The sequence below is a fragment of the Symphalangus syndactylus genome, chromosome 9, assembly GCF_028878055.3.
Source record: "Symphalangus syndactylus isolate Jambi chromosome 9, NHGRI_mSymSyn1-v2.1_pri, whole genome shotgun sequence".
Taxonomy (NCBI): Eukaryota; Metazoa; Chordata; class Mammalia; order Primates; family Hylobatidae; genus Symphalangus; species Symphalangus syndactylus.
The window spans coordinates 85,982,587-86,003,667 of NC_072431.2; the positions used below are offsets into that span (position 1 = coordinate 85,982,587).

General features: G+C 51.1%; 2 protein-coding genes across 6 annotated transcripts; both read left to right on the top strand.

The window, feature by feature from the left end:
* Positions 1-244: 244 nt before the first annotated feature.
* TMED4 (transmembrane p24 trafficking protein 4) lies at positions 245-5,600 on the top strand. 4 transcript variants are annotated; one of them, XM_055293268.2, is made up of 6 exons: positions 245-422; positions 1,247-1,426; positions 2,075-2,175; positions 2,324-2,449; positions 2,655-2,801; positions 4,287-5,600. In XM_055293268.2, the coding sequence occupies exons 3-6, from the start codon at positions 2,092-2,094 to the stop codon at positions 4,434-4,436; spliced, it is 507 nt and encodes a 168-aa protein (XP_055149243.1). In that variant the 5' UTR covers positions 245-422; positions 1,247-1,426; positions 2,075-2,091; the 3' UTR covers positions 4,437-5,600. The 4 variants fall into 4 exon arrangements, with proteins under 4 accessions (XP_055149243.1, XP_055149241.1, XP_055149246.1 ...); XM_055293266.2 differs by lacking the exons at positions 245-422; positions 1,247-1,426 and adding an exon at positions 1,585-1,851; XM_055293271.2 differs by lacking the exons at positions 245-422; positions 1,247-1,426 and adding an exon at positions 1,640-1,867.
* A 4,090-nt stretch (positions 5,601-9,690) lies between these two features.
* DDX56 (DEAD-box helicase 56) lies at positions 9,691-18,072 on the top strand. Of its 2 annotated transcripts, XM_055293263.2 has the most exons (14): positions 9,691-10,043; positions 10,137-10,298; positions 10,837-10,997; positions 11,143-11,313; positions 11,450-11,540; positions 12,144-12,388; positions 13,014-13,133; positions 13,766-13,879; positions 14,000-14,094; positions 14,699-14,772; positions 14,910-14,999; positions 15,678-15,783; positions 17,365-17,441; positions 17,797-18,072. In XM_055293263.2, the coding sequence occupies exons 1-14, from the start codon at positions 9,984-9,986 to the stop codon at positions 17,872-17,874; spliced, it is 1,644 nt and encodes a 547-aa protein (XP_055149238.1). In that variant the 5' UTR covers positions 9,691-9,983; the 3' UTR covers positions 17,875-18,072. The 2 variants fall into 2 exon arrangements, with proteins under 2 accessions (XP_055149238.1, XP_055149239.1); XM_055293264.2 differs by lacking the exon at positions 13,014-13,133 and having other exon boundaries at positions 9,793-10,043.
* Positions 18,073-21,081: the final 3,009 nt, after the last annotated feature.

The following is a 21,081-nucleotide window of genomic DNA, read 5'->3' on the forward strand; positions in this document are numbered from 1 at the left end:
GGCGTAAGCCACTGTGCCCAGCCAGAATTGTTATATAAGAGACATATATTTCTATGAAATGCAGTAAGTAAACCTTGTTTGGACCCTAATTAAACAATCTAATGTACAAAATTTTTTAAGGCAATGGGGAAAATTAAACACATCCTAGGTATTAAGTGATGTTAAATAATTTTTCAAATATTGGTGGGTGTGATAATAGTATAAAGTCCTTATCTGTTAGAGACACACACTGACGTATTTATAGGTGAAATGACATGATGTCCAGGATTTGCTTTAATATACAGCACTTCAAAAAAAATGCAGAAAGGGATACATGAAATGAGAAAGGCAGCAAACTGTTGTTGAAGTTGGATGATGAGTACAGTCCTCCATTATTATCCGAGGGGGATAATTCCTGGACCCTCACGGATACCAAAATCCAGGTATGCTCAAGTCCTTTATGAAAGTTCATTGTAATTGTTCTACTTATATAAAAGTTTCAAAATTCTGTTGATAAAATATACTTTTAGTAGAGACGGGGGTTTCACCTTGTTGGCCCAGCTGGTCTCGAATTCCTAACCTCAGATGATCCACCAGCCTTGGCCGCCCAAAGTGCTGGCATTACAGGCGTGAGCCACGGCGCCCGCCCGGCCTTGATAAAAACAAAGTTTCAACCTTCCGTTGCTTTGATTCCATGCCCACTAAGTAACATTCTAGTTTGTTTTTCACTTTCAGAAGGGTGTGCTGTAACTAGGGGATGTAAACAAGCTCCATGACCCTACTTATTCCAAGTTTTTTTTTAAGAGAAGGTATCACCCTCGGTCGCCCAGGCTGGAGCGCGATCACTGCTTAATGCATCCTCGACCTCCTGGGTTCAAGCGATTCTCCTGCCTCAGCCTCCCAAGTAGCTGAGACTACATGCGCACACCACCACACCGGTTAATTTTTTGTAGAGACGGGGGTTTCACCATGTTGCCCAGGCTGATCTCGTACTCCTGGGCTCAAGGGATCCGTCCGCCTCAGCCTCCCAGAGTGCTGAGATTACACGTGCCAGCCACCGCGCCGGGCCCCAGCTTCTTAAAAGAATGATCCGAAACTATGGCAGCACTGGGCTTTTGGTCCCCACCGAAGAAATGTCCGCTCGCAGAGGGTCGCCGCGGCAGGCTCTCCCGACGTGACAGAGTGTGGGTCTGGATTCAGCCTCGGTTCTTACGAGTCAGATAGGTGGACACGCAAAGAAAAACATCACAGGGATTTTTGTATTTAGCACAGAAAACACTCGTGAGACCGAGCTGAGAACCCAAAAGGCACGCTTCAGGCCATCGTAGCCTCCAAGCCTGGCCAGATTCCGTCCACCGACTCCTTGGTGCTCCGAGACCCAAATCGCTAACTGGGGCCTAGGGCTGGCGTGACCGCGCAGGCGCGCCTCCCCTGCGAGATACCGGAGGTAAGCTGTGGTGTAAGGGGTGAGAAATTAAGGGCGGACGTCACTGCGCATGCGCCCTCTGCCCTCGTTGCGGGGGTTGGCGGGCGCCGGGCTGTGTGAGGGGGCGGGGCGCGGCAGTGTTCGGTACGGATACCGGGTTGCAGGAGACCGCGAGTGCATATCACTGCGCAGGCGTCCTCTTCCCCTAACTCTCAGGGTCGCTAGGGTGGCGCGCAGGCGCAGAGCGATGCGCAGATGTGCGCAGGCGCCTAGGGGGTGAGGCGCGATGGCAGGTGTCCGGGCTGGGCCTCTGCAGGCGATGGGGCGGCAGGCACTGCTGCTTCTCGCGCTGTGCGCCACAGGCGCCCGGGGGCTCTACTTCCACATCGGCGAGACTGAGAAGCGCTGTTTCATCGAGGAAATCCCCGACGAGACCATGGTCATCGGTCAGGCGGGCTGAGGGTGGGGAGGCCCTTTGTACCCAGCTCAACCCTCGGCGGCGCTCCCTCCTCCCGAGCCCAGCTGGATCGCTGGCCCCCCCAATACCTAGCCTGAGGGTGCCCCGAGGACGCCAGGCCCCCTGCCTAGAGCTCCGGGCCGCACGTCGGAGGGGGCCGGGCGGAGAGGCGGCCCACTATGGCCGGTCGTGACTATGTGTCTGCCCCGCAGGCAACTATCGTACCCAGATGTGGGATAAGCAGAAGGAGGTCTTCCTGCCCTCGACCCCTGGCCTGGGCATGCACGTGGAAGTGAAGGACCCCGACGGCAAGGTAAGGCTGGCATTGGCCCACGCAGCCGTTCTTCAGTGGAGCTCCCGTGGGGTGTAAAGCACTGCCTGGTGGAGGCCTCAAGGGACAGGAGCTTGCACTTGGAGAGGCTGCGGTATAAAGGTGGGGCCTGCACTCACATACGTTGCAGGTGGTGCTGTCCCGGCAGTACGGCTCGGAGGGCCGCTTCACGTTCACCTCCCACACGCCCGGTGACCATCAAATCTGTCTGCACTCCAACTCTACCAGGATGGCGCTCTTCGCTGGTGGCAAACTGGTAAAAGGATTTTCTCTTTGGCGTCAGCTTAGAATCTCTTGTTTCCAAATTTTGATTTATCATCATTGTGAAACTTTGTAGCACAGTCAGAATTGGGGAGACAGATGTTGCCTTCTGCTCCACAGCCAGGGACAATAGTGGGTTCCATACCCTGGAACAGACAACTGGAGACCCCACCACTCATACATTCCATGTTTCCTTGCAGCGTGTGCATCTCGACATCCAGGTTGGGGAGCATGCCAACAACTACCCTGAGATTGCTGCAAAAGATAAGCTGACGGAGCTACAGCTCCGCGCCCGCCAGTTGCTTGATCAGGTGGAACAGATTCAGAAGGAGCAGGATTACCAAAGGGTAAGTGCATATATCTCCTTGTAATTGGAGAGGGCAGTTGACCTTTATACCCACTATACCTACTCAAGTTTCTGCTTGGGAGATCAGCTCTGCAGAGAATGGAATGAAAGGCATTGGTTTAGATAGGTTGTTTGTTTGTTTGTTTGTTTTTGAGACGGAGTTTCACTCTTGTTGCCCAGGCTGGAGTGCAATGCCATGATCTCAGCTCACTGCAACCTCCGCCTCCCCAGGTTCAAGCAATTCTCCTGCCTCAGCCTCCTGAGTAGCTGGGATTACAGGCATGCGCCACCATGCCTGGCTAATTTTGTACTTTTAGTAGAGACGGGGTTTCTCCATGTTGGTCAGGCTGGTCTCGAACTCCCGACATCAAGTGATCCGCCCGCCTCAGCCTCCCAAAGTGCTGGGATTACAGGTGTGAGCCACCGTGCCCTGCCTGTTTTGCTTTTTTATCAAAACTTTTTATTGTGGTAAAATATAACACCAAATGTGCCATTTTAACTAAGTATATAGTTCAGTGGTATTAAGTGCATTCATAATGTTTTACTACAAACACCATCATCCAGCCCCAGAACTTTTTCATCTTCTCAAACTAAAAATCTGTACTTATTTTGTTTTTGAGATGGAGTCTCGCTCTGTTGCCCAGGCTGGAGCGCAGTGGCGCGATTTCGGCTCACTGCACCCTCCGCCTCCCAGGTAGCTGGGATTACAAGCGATTCTCCTGCCTCAGCCTCCTGAGTAGCTGGGATTACAGGCAAATGCCACCATGCCTGGCTCATTTTTGTATTTTTAGTAGAGACTGGGTTTCACCATGTTGGCCAGGCTGGTCTTGAACTCCTGACCTCAGGCAATCCACTGCCGCAGCCTCCCAAAGTGTTGGGATTACAGGTGTGAGCCACTGCACCCAGCAAATCTGTACTTATTATAATAACAGTAACTTCCCGTTTCCTTTTCTCCTGACACCCACCATTCTACTTTCTATCTCTATGATCCTGACTACCCTACCTCATATAAGCGGAATCATTCAGTATTTGTCCTTTTGTGACTGGCTTATTTCACTGAGTATAATGTTCTCACAGTTCATCCATGTTGTAGCATGTGTCAGAATTTCTTTCCTTAAGGCTAATAATATTCCATTGTATGCATGTGCCACATTTCACTTTCAGTAGTCATTTTTAAGCTCTATAAAATAAAGTGAAGAAAGGACAGTTCACAATCTAGTAATAGCCTTTGCCTACCTGTTTTTCTCGGAATCTTGTTGGAAATGGTAGGATCATGATTTCGGTCCCAACAGAGATGCTTGTGGAGGGACAGCCTGTCCCTTTCTTGGGGCAGCCTCAGTGGGGAGACCATAGCACTCCTAATGGAGTCACAGATAGTATTCCTAAAGGAGTTTGGCCCTGGAGTTGAGTAGTTACACGCAGGGAGGGACCTCACAACAGCCACACTGTTTCTCCTGCTCATTTAACCCTGTGTTGCCCCACACAGTATCGTGAAGAGCGCTTCCGACTGACGAGTGAGAGCACCAACCAGAGAGTCCTATGGTGGTCCATTGCTCAGACTGTCATCCTCATCCTCACTGGCATCTGGCAGATGCGTCACCTCAAGAGCTTCTTTGAGGCCAAGAAGCTGGTGTAGTGCCCTCTTTGTATGACCCTTCCTTTTTACCTCATTTATTTGGTACTTTCCCCACACAGTCCTTTATCCATCTGGATTTTTAGGGAAAAAAATGAAAAAGAATAAGTCACATTGGTTCCATGGCCACAAACCATTTGTATCAGCCACTTGCCGACCCTGGTTCTTAAGGACACAGGACATTAGTCCAATCTTTCAAAATCTGTCTTAGGGCTTGTGAGGAATCAGAACTAACCCAGGACTCAGTCCTGCTTCTTTTGCCTCAAGTGATTTTCCTCTGTTTTTCACTAAATAAGCAAATGAAAACTCTCTCCATTACCTTCTGCTCTCTCTTTGTCCACTTACGCAGTAGGTGACTGGCATGTGCCACAGAGCAGGCCCTGCCTCACTGTCTGCCAGTCAGTTCTGGGTTCACTCAATGGCTTTGTGAATGTAAATAAGGGGTAGGTCTTGGCCCTAGAGGATTGAGATGTTTTTCTATATCTTAGAACTATTTTTGGATAAATTATATATTTTCCTTCCTAGTAGAAGTATTACTGCCTGTAACTAGCTCAAAACACCAATGCAGTTTCTGCATTCTGGGTTTTGTTTTTTGTTTTTTTGTTTTTTTTTTTTGAGTTTTGCTCTTGTCGCCCAGGCTGGAGTGCAATGGCATGATCTCAGCTCACTGGCAACCTCTGCCTCCCGGGTTCAAATGATTCTTCTGCCTCAGTCTCCTGAGTAGCTGAGATTACAGGTGCCCACCACCACGCTCAGCTAATTTTTGTATTTTTAGTAGAGATGGGGTTTCACCATGTTGGCCAGGCTGGTCTTAGACTCCTGACCTCAGTTGATCCACCTGCCTCAGCCTCTGCATTCAGTTTATTCACATATTTTTGGCAACTCCCATGGCAGCTCCTAGGATTTCAGCGGTCTGTGGGCCAGAAAGCAGGCACCAGGGCTGATCTCAAGGCCGTATCAGAGGGCCAAGCAGAGTTCTTTTGGATACCTGCTTTTCATCCCACAGGGCCTTAGAGTCAGCGGTAAGGTATCAACAGAGCTAGCATGGGGCAATGCACTCTTACCCTCCTTCTCAATTTTTATTTAAGCTGTGCTAAATGTTTTCTTCAAGGGAACCAGATTTGGTTCTTTACAGAATTTTCCAGTGAAATAAAACATGTTGTAATAGCTGTGTTTGAGATGAAATATCAGAGGTTGTGGGCAGAGGGGAGGCACCTAAAGGAAAAGAGGAAAGGTGCCTGGGCTGCCTATGCAGATGACCTGGAGTGGACTTCACTATGGACTTGAGGTACTAAGGCTTGGCCTGGACAGGCAGTCTAGGGGGTATGGGAATACACGGTGTGGTTGTTCAACTATTTGCAAAGGTCAACCAAATAGACCACATGTTCGCAAAGTATCATCTGAGGAAATTAAGTACCTTCTTAGCCCTCTCATAAATTTGAACAAATTTTAATACACTTCCCTCATGCCCTTCTATATAAAACTTAATACCATTAGTTCCCCATTCTTGACATTTTATTTGTTTTTATTATATATTTATTTGAAATATTTATTAAATTATCTGACCTACAGAACTAAATTCTTCTCCTTTTGTTATTTTTTATGTCCTATACCATATATGTACCTATTTATATATTTTTTTCATTTTTATTTATTTTTTGAGACAGTCTTGCTCTGTCGCCCAGGCCGGAGTGCAGCAGCGTGATCTTGGCTCACTGCAACCTCTGCCTCCCGGGTTCAAGCAGTTCTGCCTTAGCTTCCTGAGTAGCTGGGATTACAGACACCCACCACCACACCCGGCTAATTTTTGTATTTTTATTTTATCTTATTCATTTATTTATTTTTGAGATGGAGTCTCACTCTGTCGCCCAGGCTGGAGTGCAGTGGTGCAATCTTGGCTCGCTGCAACCTCCCTCTTGAGTTCAAGAGATTCTCCTGCCTCAGACTCCCAAGTAGCTGGGATTATAGGCGTCCGCCACCATGCCCAGCTAATTTTTGTATTTTTAGTAGAGACAGGGTTTCACCATGTTGACCAGGCTGGTCTTGAACTCCTGACCTCAGGTGACCCACCTCACCTCTCAAAGTGCTGGGATTACAGGTGTGAGCTGGCCGGGCACAGGTGATGGGGTCTTGCTCTGTCCCCAAGGCTGGAGTGCAGTGGTGCCATCACAGCTCAAAGCAACCTTGAGCTCCCAGGTTCAAGTGATCCTCCTACCTTACCCTCCCAAGTAGCTGGTACTACAGGTATACCCCACTGTGCCTGGCTATTTTTACTCTTAAAAATGCATGTGGGCTGGGCACAGTGGCTCATGCCTGTAATCCTAGCACTTTGGGAAGCCAAGGTGGGTGGATCCCTATAGCCCAGGAGTTCGAGACCAGCCTGGGCAACATGGCGAAATCTTGTCTCTGCAAAAAATACAAAAAATTTAGCTGGTGGCACACGCCTATAGTCCCAGCTACTTGAGAGGCTGAGGTGGAAAGATCACTTGAGCCCCAGAGGTCAAGGCTGCAGTGAGCCATGATCGCACCACTGCACTCCAGTATGGGCAACAGAGTGATCCCATCTGAAAAACAAAAACAAAACAAAAAAACGCAATTTAGGGCCAGGTGGGGTGGCTCACGCCTACAATCCCAGCACTTTGGGAGGCCAAGGCAGGGGGATCACCTGAGGTCAGGAGTTTGAGACCAGGCTGGCCAACACAGTGAAAACCCATCTCTACTAAAAGTATAAAAATTAGCCAGGCATGGTAGTGTGTGCCTGTAATCCCAGCTATTCAGGAAGCTCAGGCAGGAGAATCGCTTGAACCCGGGAGGAGGTTGCAGTGAGCAGAAATCGAGCCACTGCACTCCAGCCTGGGGGGCAGAGTGAGACTCTGTCTCAGAAAAAAAAAAAAAAAATGCAATTTAGTTCTCTAGGCTTTTCCATTTAATAGTTTTATATCCTATTTCTAAATCTGGATGACAGTGTAACAGTCTGGTAAGGTGAATTGTGAATTGCTGAAATTCTTCAGATGTTTAAAAGTTTTCAGTATTCCTCATGTTAGAATTAATGCAGAGAAAAATCATGTCCTTTGAACTAGTTACATGTTGTGGACTTCTGGCCTGAGGCTCTTGGGGATTATGTGACATATTGGGAAGGGACACATTTCTGCTCTGTGGCTGTTATTAGAAATCTAGCTGGCAAATCAGACTAAGTTTGTGAGAAGACAGGAAGGCACAGATTAGGGTTGAGCCGGCCTTCAACAGGTTTGGCTGGCAGTAGACACAATGGAGCACATCTTAACTATTCTGGTAGGTCCTGGGTTTCTCTTGGTTTTTGATAGAAAGGGGAATGGTGTGAGGAAAAAGTGGGCATACATTTCACCTTTCCACTGAAAAGGCAGGTGGAATTGGGATAGTCAGTGGATGGGCCAATAGCTGGTGGCTATGAGAAGAGTAAGGATTTCCATACTGGTGTGTCATATTTGCAGACAGGTTGTGACCTAAAAAGTTTTTTAAAAAACAGCAGTTAGGGGCCGGGCACGGTGGCTCACGCCTGTAATCCCAGCACTTTGGGAGGCCGAGGCGGGCAGATCACAAGGTCAGGAAATCGAGACCATCCTGGCTAACACGGTGAAACCCCATCTCTACTAAAAATAAAATTAGCCGGGCGTGGTGGCAGGTGCCTGTAGTCCCAGCTACTCGGGAGGCTGAGGCAAGAGAATGGTGTGAACCCGGGAGGTGGAGCTTGCAGTGAGCCGAGATCATGCCACTGCACTCCAGCCTGAGTGACAGAGTGAGACTCCTTCTAAAAAACAAAGACAAAAAACAGCAGTTAGGGTACACGCACAAAGATTCTGGTGATTTTCCCCCCAATACTACCCTTGACTCTTTTGAAATTCCTGCTTTCTCAGAGTTTACAACATCCTCACCAAACAGCCTTCTCCCTCCTTACCACAAAAAAAAGAAAAAAAAGTGCTGGGGTTGAGGGGACACTCTATTCTTAACATCCTCTATTATCCCAGCCCAGTTCCCCAGCTCTCACTGGGACTAGTTATACCTATCTTCATCATTTGGTCCCAGCATGACTACCTGTTGGTGCATGAGCTGATCTCTCCTAACCTAACAGCCAGATGCTAGTCTCTGGTACTCAGATGCTGGGCTGCATCAGATAGGATGCACAGGATCATCCTGGAAGCTTGTTGACATAAATTCCTGTGCAACACTCAGATATAGTCTTAATGTAGATTTGTGTTGGGTGGTATGGTAGGCAGAATAATGGCCTACCACTCTGAAACATGTGAATATGTTACCTAACATGACAAAAGAGAATTAAATTGCTAATCAGATGACTGTAAAATAGATTATCCTGGATCATCTGGATGGGCCTAATGTAATCACAGAGGTCTTTTTCCTTGCCTCTTCCAGCTTGGCTCTGGCTCCCTTCCTCCAGCAAGGGTGGGTTGAGCTCTCACATGGCACCACTTTGACCTCTTCTGCTTCCCTCTTCTACACTGAAAGACTTATGGGCCAGGAGCAGTGGCTGGCGCCTGTAATCCCAGCACTTTAGGAGGCCGAGGAAGGCAGATCGCTTGGCCCCAGGAGTTCAAAACTGTCCTGGGCAACGTGGCGAAACCCCATCTAGAAAGAAAAGAAGAGAAGGGGAGGGGAGGAGGAGATACATATATACACATACGCACACACACGTACGTACATACATACATACATACATACATACACGCTAACTGGACATGGTGGTGCGTGCCTGTAGTCTTAGCTTTCCAGGAGGCTGAGGTGGGAGGACCGCTTGAGCCTGAGATCGCGCCAGCCTGGGTGACAGTGAGACCATGTCTCAAAAAAAAAAAAAAAAAAAGATTTGTGATTAGGATTCTTAGTCCTCACCTGTATTAGTTTCCTATTGCTACTGTAACAAATTACCACAAATTTAGTGGCTTAAAACGACGCAAGTCTGTAGGTCAGAAGTCTGACACGGGTCTTAACCGGTGACCCGAGTCAGACTTGGGACACAAAGAACAGAAACCAAGCTGTGCAGGTGACTGACAGGCAGCCCTACAGCAACCCGCTGGTCCTCTCTCTCAGGCAGTTGCTGCCATGGCTCATTATTCCAACGGGTTCCCCTCAGCCCAGTCTATCTCAGTGGCTCCATCATAGGGTGATGTGCCCGGCGGGACACTAACCCTAACCAAGCAGAGAGACGGTCATGCCCGTCACGACCTCGGCCCTCGGCCCCCGGCCCCGGCCGAGGCTTCTCCTGCAGGTCGCGAGAATCAGGTGCGTCAGCGGCGTCCGGGAACGCCGGAGGAGCCAGTGGAGCAGCTCTGTAGTCCAAAGTACACCGTCGACCCCAGCAGGACCGCTCCACCGCCGTCTATTAGACCCAGTCCCGGGGACTGCGCAGTCGCAGAGCCCCGTCCGAGCACCGGAAGCCTAGGAGCCAGCACTTCCGGGAAGTGACTGCGTCTCCGAAGCCGATTGGTTGTTGCTTTGCTCCCTCTCGCGTCGGTGGCGTTTTTCCTGCAGCGCGTGCGTGGTACGCTACTGAGCAGCGCCATGGAGGATTCTGAAGCACTGGGCTTCGAGCACATGGGCCTCGATCCCCGACTCCTTCAGGTACACGCGAGGGCTGGGGAGCAGGCTTACGGGCTCCGCGGGGCGCGCCATCACTCTTCACGCTGCGTGAACCGCACTCCTGGTCTCTCCTAGGCTGTCACCGATCTGGGCTGGTCGCGACCTACGCTGATCCAGGAAAAGGCCATCCCACTGGCCCTAGAAGGGAAGGACCTCCTGGCTCGGGCCCGCACGGGCTCCGGGAAGACGGCCGCTTATGCCATTCCGATGCTGCAGCTGTTGCTCCATAGGAAGGCGGTGGGTAACGAGAGAGCTGAGAGGAGGAAGGAGGCAAGCTCCAAAAGCCGGGAGGGGCGGTTCCCGTTTGTCTGAGGTTTTCTCTTGGCCCTGTACCCGTGCAGGCCGGCCTGAGAACCTGGTGCTGTTGTGGCAAACACTCTGGGCTGGAGTTCAGGTTACCTGGATCCTTGTCCGGCCCTGCTACCACCAACCTTTGCGTAATCTTCAACAAAGCACTTTCTTTTCTTTCTTACATAAAAAGGGAGCACATCTCTCTTTTCTACTTATAGAATTATTGTGAGAATTTAGCTTCATAACTAATACATTTAAAGTAGCTTCATAAACATCAGCGTACGTTATTCTTTTTGAGGGTCAGTGCCTGGGGAAAGAACTCTCCACTCTGCATTCTGAGGCGGGCAGAGTGATAGATGATCAAAGTACTGCTGAGTAGTGTTGCAGCAGATGGGTCAGGTAGGCTGGAAGGGGTAGAGAAAAGCATCAGGTGGACACAGTGATGTGCACTGCTGGCTAAAGTCTTTAATTCATATTCTTACAGACAGGTCCCGTGGTAGAACAGGCAGTGAGAGGCCTTGTTCTTGTTCCTACCAAGGAGCTGGCACGGCAGGCACAGTCCATGATTCAGCAGCTGGCTACCTACTGTGCTCGGGATGTCCGAGTGGCCAATGTCTCAGCTGCTGAAGACTCAGCCTCTCAGAGGTGGGTAAAAGCAGCAAAGCTGTACCTGAATGAAGCTACACAGTGTTGTGGGGTTGGGTTTGTGTGTGGCAAAAAAGAGAGCAAGTCCAGGGTGAGATCCTAGCTGCTACATTCTCCCTGATACTGATGTCTTGCCCACCTGCAGAGCTGTGCTGATGGAGAAGCCAGATGTGGTAGTGGGGACCCCATCTCGCATATTAAGCCACTTGCAGCAAGACAGCCTGAAACTTCGTGACTCCCTGGAGCTTTTGGTGGTGGACGAAGCTGATCTTCTTTTTTCCTTTGGCTTTGAAGAAGAGCTCAAGAGTCTCCTCTGGTAAGGCAGAGGTGGGTGTGATTCCTAGTGGAAACATCTGTGAGTAGGAGTTGGGACGAAAGTGGGGTGGCTGGAAGCCAGTTACTACAATTAGCGACCCTTGGAGCTGGAATCTGATTGGACTCTTTCATTTCAGTCACTTGCCCCGGATTTACCAGGCTTTTCTCATGTCAGCTACTTTTAACGAGGACGTACAAGCACTCAAGGAGCTGGTATTACATAACCCGGTAAGAGGCACCATGGAAGTGTCTGGAGCTGCGGGCATGGGGGCACTCAAAGATCTTGATGCTCCTTCTTAGGGGAGCCTTTGGTGTTTTGGGTGGGACAGTTGTCACTTAGTGTCTCATCCCTGGTCCTGAGGCACTAAAAGCCAGTGGTCTAAAATCACTATATATTTCCAAGTATCCACAAGGGATGTCTCAGGCCATGCTTTGCCTAAAATCCTGAGCAAGGACCTCCCCTAAGGGGCAGCTTCGAGCAGCAGAGCCAAAATTCTAAGGCCAAGGTTCTCATCTCAAGTAAACTTTACCTTTCAGAAGGCCTGTTGCTGTAGGCCTTCCCTCCTCGATGTAGTCCTTTATTGATGTGTTTCTCTTTGTTCTGTGCTTGGAAGTATTTTATATGTGGTTTATGTGGTATACTCTATATACCACAACAATAAGGGCATTTTGGGGTTTTAGGTTACAAAACTGGAGGAGACTTAGGGTGCCAGGAATCCTTAAATGCATCTCTGCCCTGCACTAAAATGTTGATGCTTTGGTTGGTGAGCAAGTGGCAATACCATCTCTGTGTTCTTTTCCTTTCTGACCACAGGCCTGTTTTCTCCCCAGGTTACCCTTAAGTTACAGGAGTCCCAGCTGCCTGGGCCAGACCAGTTACAGCAGTTTCAGGTGGTCTGTGAGACTGAGGAAGACAAATTCCTCCTGCTGTATGCCCTGCTCAAGCTGTCATTGATTCGGGGCAAGTCTCTGCTCTTTGTCAACACTCTAGACCGGAGTTACCGGCTACGCCTGTTCCTGGAGCAGTTCAGTATCCCCAGCTGTGTGCTCAATGGAGAACTTCCACTGCGCTCCAGGTCTGCCACAGCCAACATCTTGGTTGAAATAAGTTGAAGATAGAGATGGAAAGGGAACCCAGTTAGTGTTCTGTTTCTTAAGCACTTAGTAGGGGCCAGGTTCTAGATGTGACTGATACTGACTTCTCCCAACTCCAAAATGCCTATCATGGCCGGGCGCCGTGGCTTATGCCTGCTGTAATCCCAGCACTTTGGGAGGCCGAGGTGGGCGGATCACCTGAGGTCAGGAGTTCGAGACCAGCCTGGCCAGCATGGTGAAGCCCCGTCTCTACTAAAAATACAAAAATTAGCCGGGCATGGTGGCAGGCGCCTGTAATCCCAGCTACTCAGGAAGCTGAGACAGGAGAATTGCTTGAACCCAGGAAGTGGAGGTTGCAGTGAGCTGAGATTGTGCCATTGTACTCCAGCCTGGGCAACAAGAGTGAAACTCTGTCTCAAAAAAACAAAACAAAACCCTATAATTATTTTATTTCCAGCTGAGGAAACTGAGGCACAATGACTTAAGTAGGGAAAGAGACTAAGAAGAGGAAAAAGGAAAGGGTGATGGTTACTATGATACTAGGGATGGCAGAGGGGCCTTGAGCTTGCTCTGCCAAGCTGATTCTCTGTCCACTCTTGGCTGCAGGTGCCACATCATCTCACAGTTCAACCAAGGCTTCTACGACTGTGTCATAGCAACTGATGCTGAAGTCCTGGGGGCCCCGGTCAAGGGCAAGCGTCGGGGCCGAGGGCCCAAAGGGGACAAGTGAGTCCATGCCTCTTTTTCCATCCCTCCCCAGAAATGCCTGTGTTTTTAGCTTTTTAGAAGACTAAAACCAGAGTGCACAGAGCAGGGAGCCAAACCTTCCAGGCCTGGCTGCTAGTATAGCCCAGAGAGCCTCGCAGGTTCTTGCTCAGCTGCCTGGATATAGAGAAGGGAGTGGATGGTGCACACTGCACATGCACCACGAAGGGCAAACCTGCCGGGGTTGTTGGCATGCAGAGCCCTGCAGGGGAGATGGCCCATCCTGCATTGGGGGTATGGCTGTGACTTGGAGAGAGCATATTTCTGAAGGGAAAAGGAACCCCCCAACTCTCCAGTCTCTGTCCAGCTGAAGGCTTGACTAGCTCAGGGTTGGTTCTCAGATCACCATGTAGGGCAATGAGTTCTGCTGTTGTCCCAGAACAGAGGTCAGGCCAAGATTTGGCTACATGTCAAAGCTCCAGGCTGCCCCAGGAAACCCTGACTCCTGGAAAGGTTCTATTGTTGAAGAGTCCTCTGTATGTCAGGGTCTTATGATCTACAGGCATTGTTTAGAGGAAGTTTTGCTGATTCAGCGTGTGAATACCTGCCCAGAGGAGAGGAAGGGTCCGGCTGACATTGAGTTATCTCTGCAGGGCCTCTGATCCGGAGGCAGGTGTGGCCCGGGGCATAGACTTCCATCATGTGTCTGCTGTGCTCAACTTTGATCTTCCCCCAACCCCTGAGGCCTACATCCATCGAGCTGGCAGGTAGGAGGGCTAGGAGTGTGATGGCCCAGGCATCTGTGTGGTGGGCACGCTGAGGGACTTGGGGTGTGCTGGACAGAGCCTGCGGGTTGGAGATGCAAGCTGCACTGTCTCCCCTTGCAGGACAGCACGTGCTAACAACCCAGGCATAGTCTTAACCTTTGTGCTGCCCACGGAGCAGTCCCACTTAGGCAAGATTGAGGAGCTTCTCAGTGGAGGTAAGAACCTGGCTCTTGTGGTCCTGGGCCAGGGTCAGGCTTCTCCCACGATGCTTTAAAACTCCATGATAATGATGACAGAGGTCACAACATAGTGTGACAGGCCACTTCCACCATCCATCCTTGTTCTGCCCTGAGTAGCAGGCACTGTCCCCCTTGAGAGATAAACAAATTGAGGTAATTTGTCCAAAGTTGTGTTTACTGCCTGCCTCATGAGCGTTGAGTGACCTGACAGGCTGCTGTGACTGCTCAGGACAGCACCTGACCCCAGGGTGCTGAGTGGTCCTAGACTGCTCTCTGTGGCCATCGTCACGGGATACCTTGACTCCCAAGGAATACCATGGGGTACTCCTTGGAAGAGGAGAAGAGAGTGGGTGATGGCTTCTTGGGCTTGGGGCCACACAGGCCACCTCCATCCACACATGTGGACAGATGGGTCATCACTGTAAGAGGCCCAGGTACAGCTAAGCTGCATGTTCGGCATCCCAGGAAGGCGGTGGGTCCCCTGCTGCTTTCCCCCAAGGAGGAGGTGCAGGAGGCCTCCAATGAAGACCCTGTCCTAAGGCCTCAGCCTGTGGGACCCTCACTGCTTTCTTCTCCACAGAGAACAGGGGCCCCATTCTGCTCCCCTACCAGTTCCGGATGGAGGAGATCGAGGGCTTCCGCTATCGCTGCAGGGTGAGCTGCTGTGGTGGGGAGGGGAATGAGAGGGGAGGGGCTGTGGCCCAGGAATTGCACCGTGTTGCTGAGCATCCAGGTGTGAAGGGAGGCTTTGGGGCAGCCTCACTGTCTTGACCTTCAGTGTCCACCCACAGGATGCCATGCGCTCAGTGACTAAGCAGGCCATTCGGGAGGCAAGATTGAAGGAGATCAAGGAGGAGCTTCTGCACTCTGAGAAGCTTAAGGTGAGGGGATGGGAGGTCAGAAGGGGACAGATCTTAGACAGCTGCCCTTTTTGGAGACTGGCTGAGCTCCGAGTGGTGAGAAGCAGAGAACTGGGCAGTTTTCTGGTCTTTGGCACAGAAGGGGAGGAATGGACCCAGAGTCATGGAAGGAAGCCAGTCTGTTCTGCTTGGTGGTAAATTGGCACAACCTTATGGTGGACACTGTCCAGCAGAATTACGAGCTCATGTGTCCTTTCATCCGAAATTCCACTTCTGGAACTTAATCCTGGTCACACTTGTGAATGTGCACAGTCAAGCATGTGCCTGCATTCATCCATCCATGGCATTATCATGGAACCAAAAGATGGAAACAGCCTGGGGCCACCATAGGGGGCTTGCTAGGTAAACTCAGGTGCATCCAGAGCCGAAGGTTACATGGGAAGGAATGAGGTTGGTTGCATGTCCATATGGAACAGTCTGTAAGATGATGCCCGGCAAAAAGGGGTGCAGAGTACTGCCATATGTGTCATGGAGAAGGGAAAATGGAAACATCCACTCCCGGGGGGTTCTGAGAAATGCGCAGAAGCAGCTGCCTCATGCCTTTTGAAACACATGACTCTATTATCCTTTGAAAAGCTAGGTCTGTGAAGTCACACAAGAAAGATGCTCACTCTGTGGCTCTCCCTCTTCCCCCGGCAGACATACTTTGAAGACAACCCCAGGGACCTCCAGCTGCTGCGGCATGACCTACCTTTGCACCCCGCAGTGGTGAAGCCCCACCTGGGCCATGTTCCTGACTACCTGGGTGAGCGTGGCCTGACAGGGCAGGAGGCAGCAGGCTGGGGAAGTGGCATTAATTTCTCCACTGCTGGATCAGCCCCTGTGCTTGGTGCTGGGGATGCTCAGGCAGAATAGAATCTGGAGACCCTGGCAGCACGCAGGCATGTAAACAGACACACCCCTGTGTTTCTAAACTTGTTTGCATGGTCCCATGGGTTAGCTGTTGCTGTCTCCATTTTAGAGATGAGGAAATTGAGGTAGTGCAGAGTGGGTGGCAGACCCAGCATTTCAGGCCAGGTGGTCTCCAGAGCTGGGCCAAATGGCCATCCATGGGTCGAAGGGAGTGAACAGGTTTGGGAGAGAGTCACGGGCAGGAGGCAGAGAGAGCCACCTGTGCTGCAAAAGACTCAAGATTAGCAGCTGCTGAAGAGGCATCTGTGGAGTCTCTGGATAAGAACAGTCAGCAGGGAGACAGACTCTGTAAGGCCTAAACAGACAAGGTAGCAAGAGAAGAGCCAGTGGTGGTGCGAGGGATGCAGGGGTTGGCAGGCATGAGGTCAGGACCCTCGGATTGGTTTCTGTGGTGCAGCCCAGGCTAGAACTTTATGTGACCATTAAAGCTGGGCACCTCTCCTCATTTTAGGCAGGCTCTGGGTAATGACTTCTTTCAGTGTCTCATAGGAGGTGTTTTTGGTAATGAGTGTGACTTTTATGCCTAAAATGGATTGAAGGAGGAGAGTGGTGGAGAGGAGGCTGTGGGCAGCAAGTGCAGGACCCTTCCTGATGCCACAGGGTCTGCTCAGCCTGGACCTGCAGCCACCCAGCAGGTGTGGTGTTGCTGCTGTGGAGGTGACAAAGGGTGGAGATGGAATGTTCCAGGGCAGGAAAAGCCTGGGCACTGGGAAAGGAAGGATCCAGAAGAGATGGGAACATGAAAATGCCAGAGAGAGAGCGGGTTCCCACAGGACAGTGAGCTGGAGGAGACCGCAGTCCAGGTCCTGGCCTCAGATGTGAGGAGTGGAGTTGGGAGGGTGGGTAGGGAGGGAGAAGGTAAGGCTGGAGCTTTGGCCTCAGGAACCCAGTCTGCTCCTATAGTGGAGTCACTTGCCAAGGCGTGGCCAGGAGGTTTAGAAGGGCCAGGAGAAGGTGGAAAGGTGTCAGGATGTGGGATGTTTGACACTTGAAGGGGAGGGCCCAGGTGTGGTTGGCCTGGGGGAGTCCATGGGGTGGGCGAGGTGAAGATAGAGCCAGGATCAGGTGCAGCTGGGATGCGGGGCCCCCTGTATCTGTAGTAATGGGCCACAGGTGAAGAAACTACCTGTTGACTTTTATTTCAGCTACATTTTCTTTCTTTAAGGATGTCTGTCTCTTTCTTTCTTGTTACATGTTTATTGCAACAAATCTAAACAATACAGGAGAGTGATTTAGATAGTGGAAGTCTAAGGTGCTCACATTCTCCTGGCCCTGTGCAGATGTGATAGTGAATAGATGTATGTCATAGACTACCAGTTGGGTCAGAATTGGAGAATTTGCTGCAGAATCAGTGGGAGGGCAGGGGTGGGAGCAGTAGCGGTGAGCCCACTGCTCAAGCAAGCATCTCTTCCAGTTCCTCCTGCTCTCCGTGGCCTGGTGCGCCCTCACAAGAAGCGGAAGAAGCTGTCTTCCTCTTGTAGGAAGGCCAAGGTATGGCTCCTGGGGACTGTGGACGGCTGCAGGACTCCTCCCCACCTGCTCTTTTGTCATCACCAGAATGTGTACGCACCTTGCCCTACGGAGGGGAAGAGAGGGCACCCTAGAACCGGGCCCCAAAAATCTGGTGGCTGGGACAAAATCTGGTGTGGGATAGGGGTACTTTTGCAGCCGCCTGCAGGCCCTGCTTTTCTTTCCCCAGCTGCCTTTCCCCATTTCCTTATCTGCAGCACCTTCTGGTCATGTTGGCCAGGTGCCGGCACGGCTCCCTTTGTGTCTTTCTCGGTTGGGTGGGTGGATAGTCTGTCAGCGTGATTTCCCCAACTAACCTATGACTTTGCCTCCTTAGAGAGTGAAGTCCCAGAACCCACTGCGCAGCTTCAAGCACACAGGAAAGAAATTCAGACCCACAGCCAAGCCCTCCTGAGGTTGTTGGGCCTCTCTGGAGCTGAGCACATTGTGGAGCACAGGCTTACACCCTTTGTGGACAGGCGAGGCTCTGGTGCTTACAGCACAGCCTGAACAGACAATTCTGGGGCCGGCAGTGCTGGGCCCTTTAGCTCCTTGGCACTTCCAAGCTGGCATCTTGCCCCTTGACAACAGAATAAAAATTTTAGCTGCCCCAGTTTGTGCCTCCGGCATGTGAAAAGGACTATTCGAATCCCCAAAACATCAGGAGTCGGGAAACTTCCAGAAGACAGCTGCGCCTGGCTCTGCGGCTGCATGCAGTGCTTCACTTGGCCAGCAGAGGTCAGCTGTGCCGAGCTGCCCCAGCCATGAGAAGAGAAGCCTGCCCTTGCTGGCAGGTGGCTATGGCCGGCCCAGAGCCTTCCTGCCCAGCTCCTGCAGCCCTGCTGCCTGGGATCAGGCTGGGAGATGGGCCTTCCTGACCACCAGCCTGCCTCTCCCTGAGCACACGCACATGTAGATTCAGGGGGAAGCTGCCTTCTCTTCCTTAGAGGAACCAGGGCAGCTATCTGCTGGTCCCTTTCTGAACAACTGTTGATGTGTGAGCTGTGTCTGTGTGTTATGTTTATGTGGTGGTGTAACATACACACACGTACTGTTCTTGTGCCCTGGCCTGAGCTCTCCAGCTGCCTTCTCAACCTGAAGGCTGGGCCTCTCTGCTAGCTTAGGGTCCTAGATTGCATGTCACCTGCTTACCAGGCATCACAAGGCCAGGCTGGGGGCATGAGGAGGTCGGGGCAGTGGGAGAGTGGGGAGAAACTAGGAGAGTGCCTGAGTATTTTAGAAAGAACCAAGTTTTTTCTTGGCAAAAGCTTGTACAGAGACGAGGGAGTCTGGGCCTTTGGTCATGGTAGGACTGAAGCTAGCAGGACTCGAGATTTGGGGCCTCCATGATCCCTGCTCCTCTTCTGTTAACACCCAAGGATTTCCACGAAGCCAGTGTGTATGATGGGGGCAGGACGGTGGTATTTTCTGGGCAGGTGTGAACTAGAGCTGCTAAGGAGCGGCAGACGATATTCTTGCAGTCTGGTGGTTAGCAGTATTCAGAAGGAAAAAGTTAATGGAACTGGAGATAAAGAGCAACCATTTGAGCATCTGCTGGGAGACATCTGTCAACTGCACAGACCCTATTAGTGGGCATCGCTTCCACCTCTTGGAAGACGAGACAGGGCAGAGAGTGCCTGCAGTGCTGAGGCCTGGTCCTTGCCCTAGGTTGGCCTTCCCACCTGACTTCATGGAGTGCTGAGGCTGGTCCTGGGGACAGTGAGTGCTCTGGATGTTTTAGCCAAGCTGTATTCTAAAGTGATGCACAGTCTGTCTCCACTATGTTTATCTCTCTGACCCTGTCACTTCCAGGCACACCCTACCAAGAGCTTGTATCCCAGAGCCACCCTGGATGGAGAGGAGATTGGTTTCCCCAGTGATTTCTTTCTTTGGGGGATGGGGTAGAGGAACATGGAGCCAGCCTTATGCTGTGTTCCTGCCTGGGGACAGCAGGGACTGGGCCCGGAGCAGAGGAGCTTGGGTAAAGGTATGGTGGCTGTTTGTTTAAAGTGTACATTCTTTCCTCCTAACGGCATCCCTGGGGGAAGCTATTTCTATGTTTTAGCTGGGGAAGATGAGGCTTAGAAGTTGCCTGGTGAATGAGGTTCTTTGCAGGATTTGGGTTCTGGCCTGTCTACCCTGGTGGAGTAGCTGGTACCACGGGGGCTTTTGCTATGGGGTTAGGCACCATGTGGGTGCTCTGGGGCCAGGGCATTGGAAAGAATGGGAGGATTGCTTGAGCCCAGAAGTTCGAGGCTGTATGATCACGCAACTGCACTCCATCCTGGGCAACATACTGAGACCCTCTCTCTCTCTCTTTTTTTTTGACACAGAGTCTCGCTTTGTTGCCAAGGCTGGAGTGCGGTGGTGCAATCTCAGCTCACTGCAACCTCTGCCTCCCGGGTTCAAGCACTTCCTGCCTCAGCCTCTTGAGTAGCTGGGATTACTGGCAGCTGCCACCACGTCTGGCTAAGTTTTCTGTGTTTTTAGTAGAGACAGAGTTTCACCATGTTGGTCAGGCTGGTCTTGAATTCCCGACCTCAGGTGATCCACCCACCTCGGCCTCCCAAAGTGCTGGGATTACAGGCGTGAGCCACCATGCCTGGCCGTGAGACTCTATCTTTAAAAAAATAAAAAACAGGAAGGTCCATCTTCATGTCCTGAGACTACAGAGAGAAAGTAAGTATACAGGGCTCGTTCAACACCCCACCTGGGAGGCAGGTACCATGTACCCATTTACGTGTGAACAAACAGGCACTCAGGGTTGGCCTCTTGGACTTAGTCTGGCCAAAGCCTGTGCCTTTTGCACAAACGTGCAAATCAGGACTGGGGCAGGCCTTGGATGAGGGTATGTGTGCTATGGGCAAAAGAACCTAGGGCTGTCCAGGGCCAAACAGCACAGAGGGCGTATGGGCCTGGAAGGGAGGAAGGGGGTGTGGCACGTGCTGCCTGGAAGCCTAAAGCTTCACTAAACAGCAGAGAAGCTTGGATGGTTTTCAGGCTGGTGATGCCCTGGACTCAAGCAGGAAGGTCAGGAGAATGCAGTGGCCTCTCCACTCTGGGCTGGCACAGTTTTGCCCACACCTACACCTGAATGGGTGCCTGGGTGTGTGGACTGTGTTAGGGTCTGGAATCAGATGGACAAGGCACAGTCTATGAGGCAAGGAGCAGAGGTGGTCAGCCAGTGCAGACTGCTCGATAGTCATGTTGTTGGGAGTTCAGGGTACTGGAGGGCTATAAGGGGCCCTGACCCAGTTGGAGAGAATGCTGGCTTCCTTGAGAAAGAGGTTTATGCTGAGATGGGAAGGGTGGGAGGGAACAGCAATCCTAGCAGGGGGGACAGCATGTGCATATTCCCTGGGGTGGGAGGGATCCCTGCACATTTGAGGGTGAAAAGACCAGAGGGTTGTTACCAAAATATGCAATGGGGAATGAAAATTAGATTTTTTAAAAAAATAGTCACATGTTAAAAATTCAAAGGATACAGAAGATAGCGGGTTTTTGAAAACAAGGGCATTCTTTTCCTTTTTTTTTTTTTTGACATGAAGTCTTATTCTGTCACCCAGGCTAGAGTGCAGTGGCGCCATCTCGGCTCACTACAACCTCTGCCTCCTGGGTTCAA

What these genes read in the sequence shown, in the direction of transcription:
- DDX56 (XM_055293263.2), top strand. Translation starts at nt 9,984, where the DNA reads ATGGAGGATTCTGAAGCACTGGGCTTCGAGCACATGGGCCTCGATCCC. An exon ending in GAACTTCCACTGCGCTCCAG is followed by an intron (nt 12,389 to 13,013) that starts GTCTGCCACAGC and finishes TCTTGGCTGCAG; the next exon opens with GTGCCACATCATCTCACAGT. An exon ending in CCTCTTGTAGGAAGGCCAAG is followed by an intron (nt 17,442 to 17,796) that starts GTATGGCTCCTG and finishes TTGCCTCCTTAG; the next exon opens with AGAGTGAAGTCCCAGAACCC.
- TMED4 (XM_055293266.2), top strand. Translation starts at nt 1,692, where the DNA reads ATGGCAGGTGTCCGGGCTGGGCCTCTGCAGGCGATGGGGCGGCAGGCA. An exon ending in TCTTCGCTGGTGGCAAACTG is followed by an intron (nt 2,450 to 2,654) that starts GTAAAAGGATTT and finishes GTTTCCTTGCAG; the next exon opens with CGTGTGCATCTCGACATCCA. An exon ending in AGGAGCAGGATTACCAAAGG is followed by an intron (nt 2,802 to 4,286) that starts GTAAGTGCATAT and finishes TGCCCCACACAG; the next exon opens with TATCGTGAAGAGCGCTTCCG.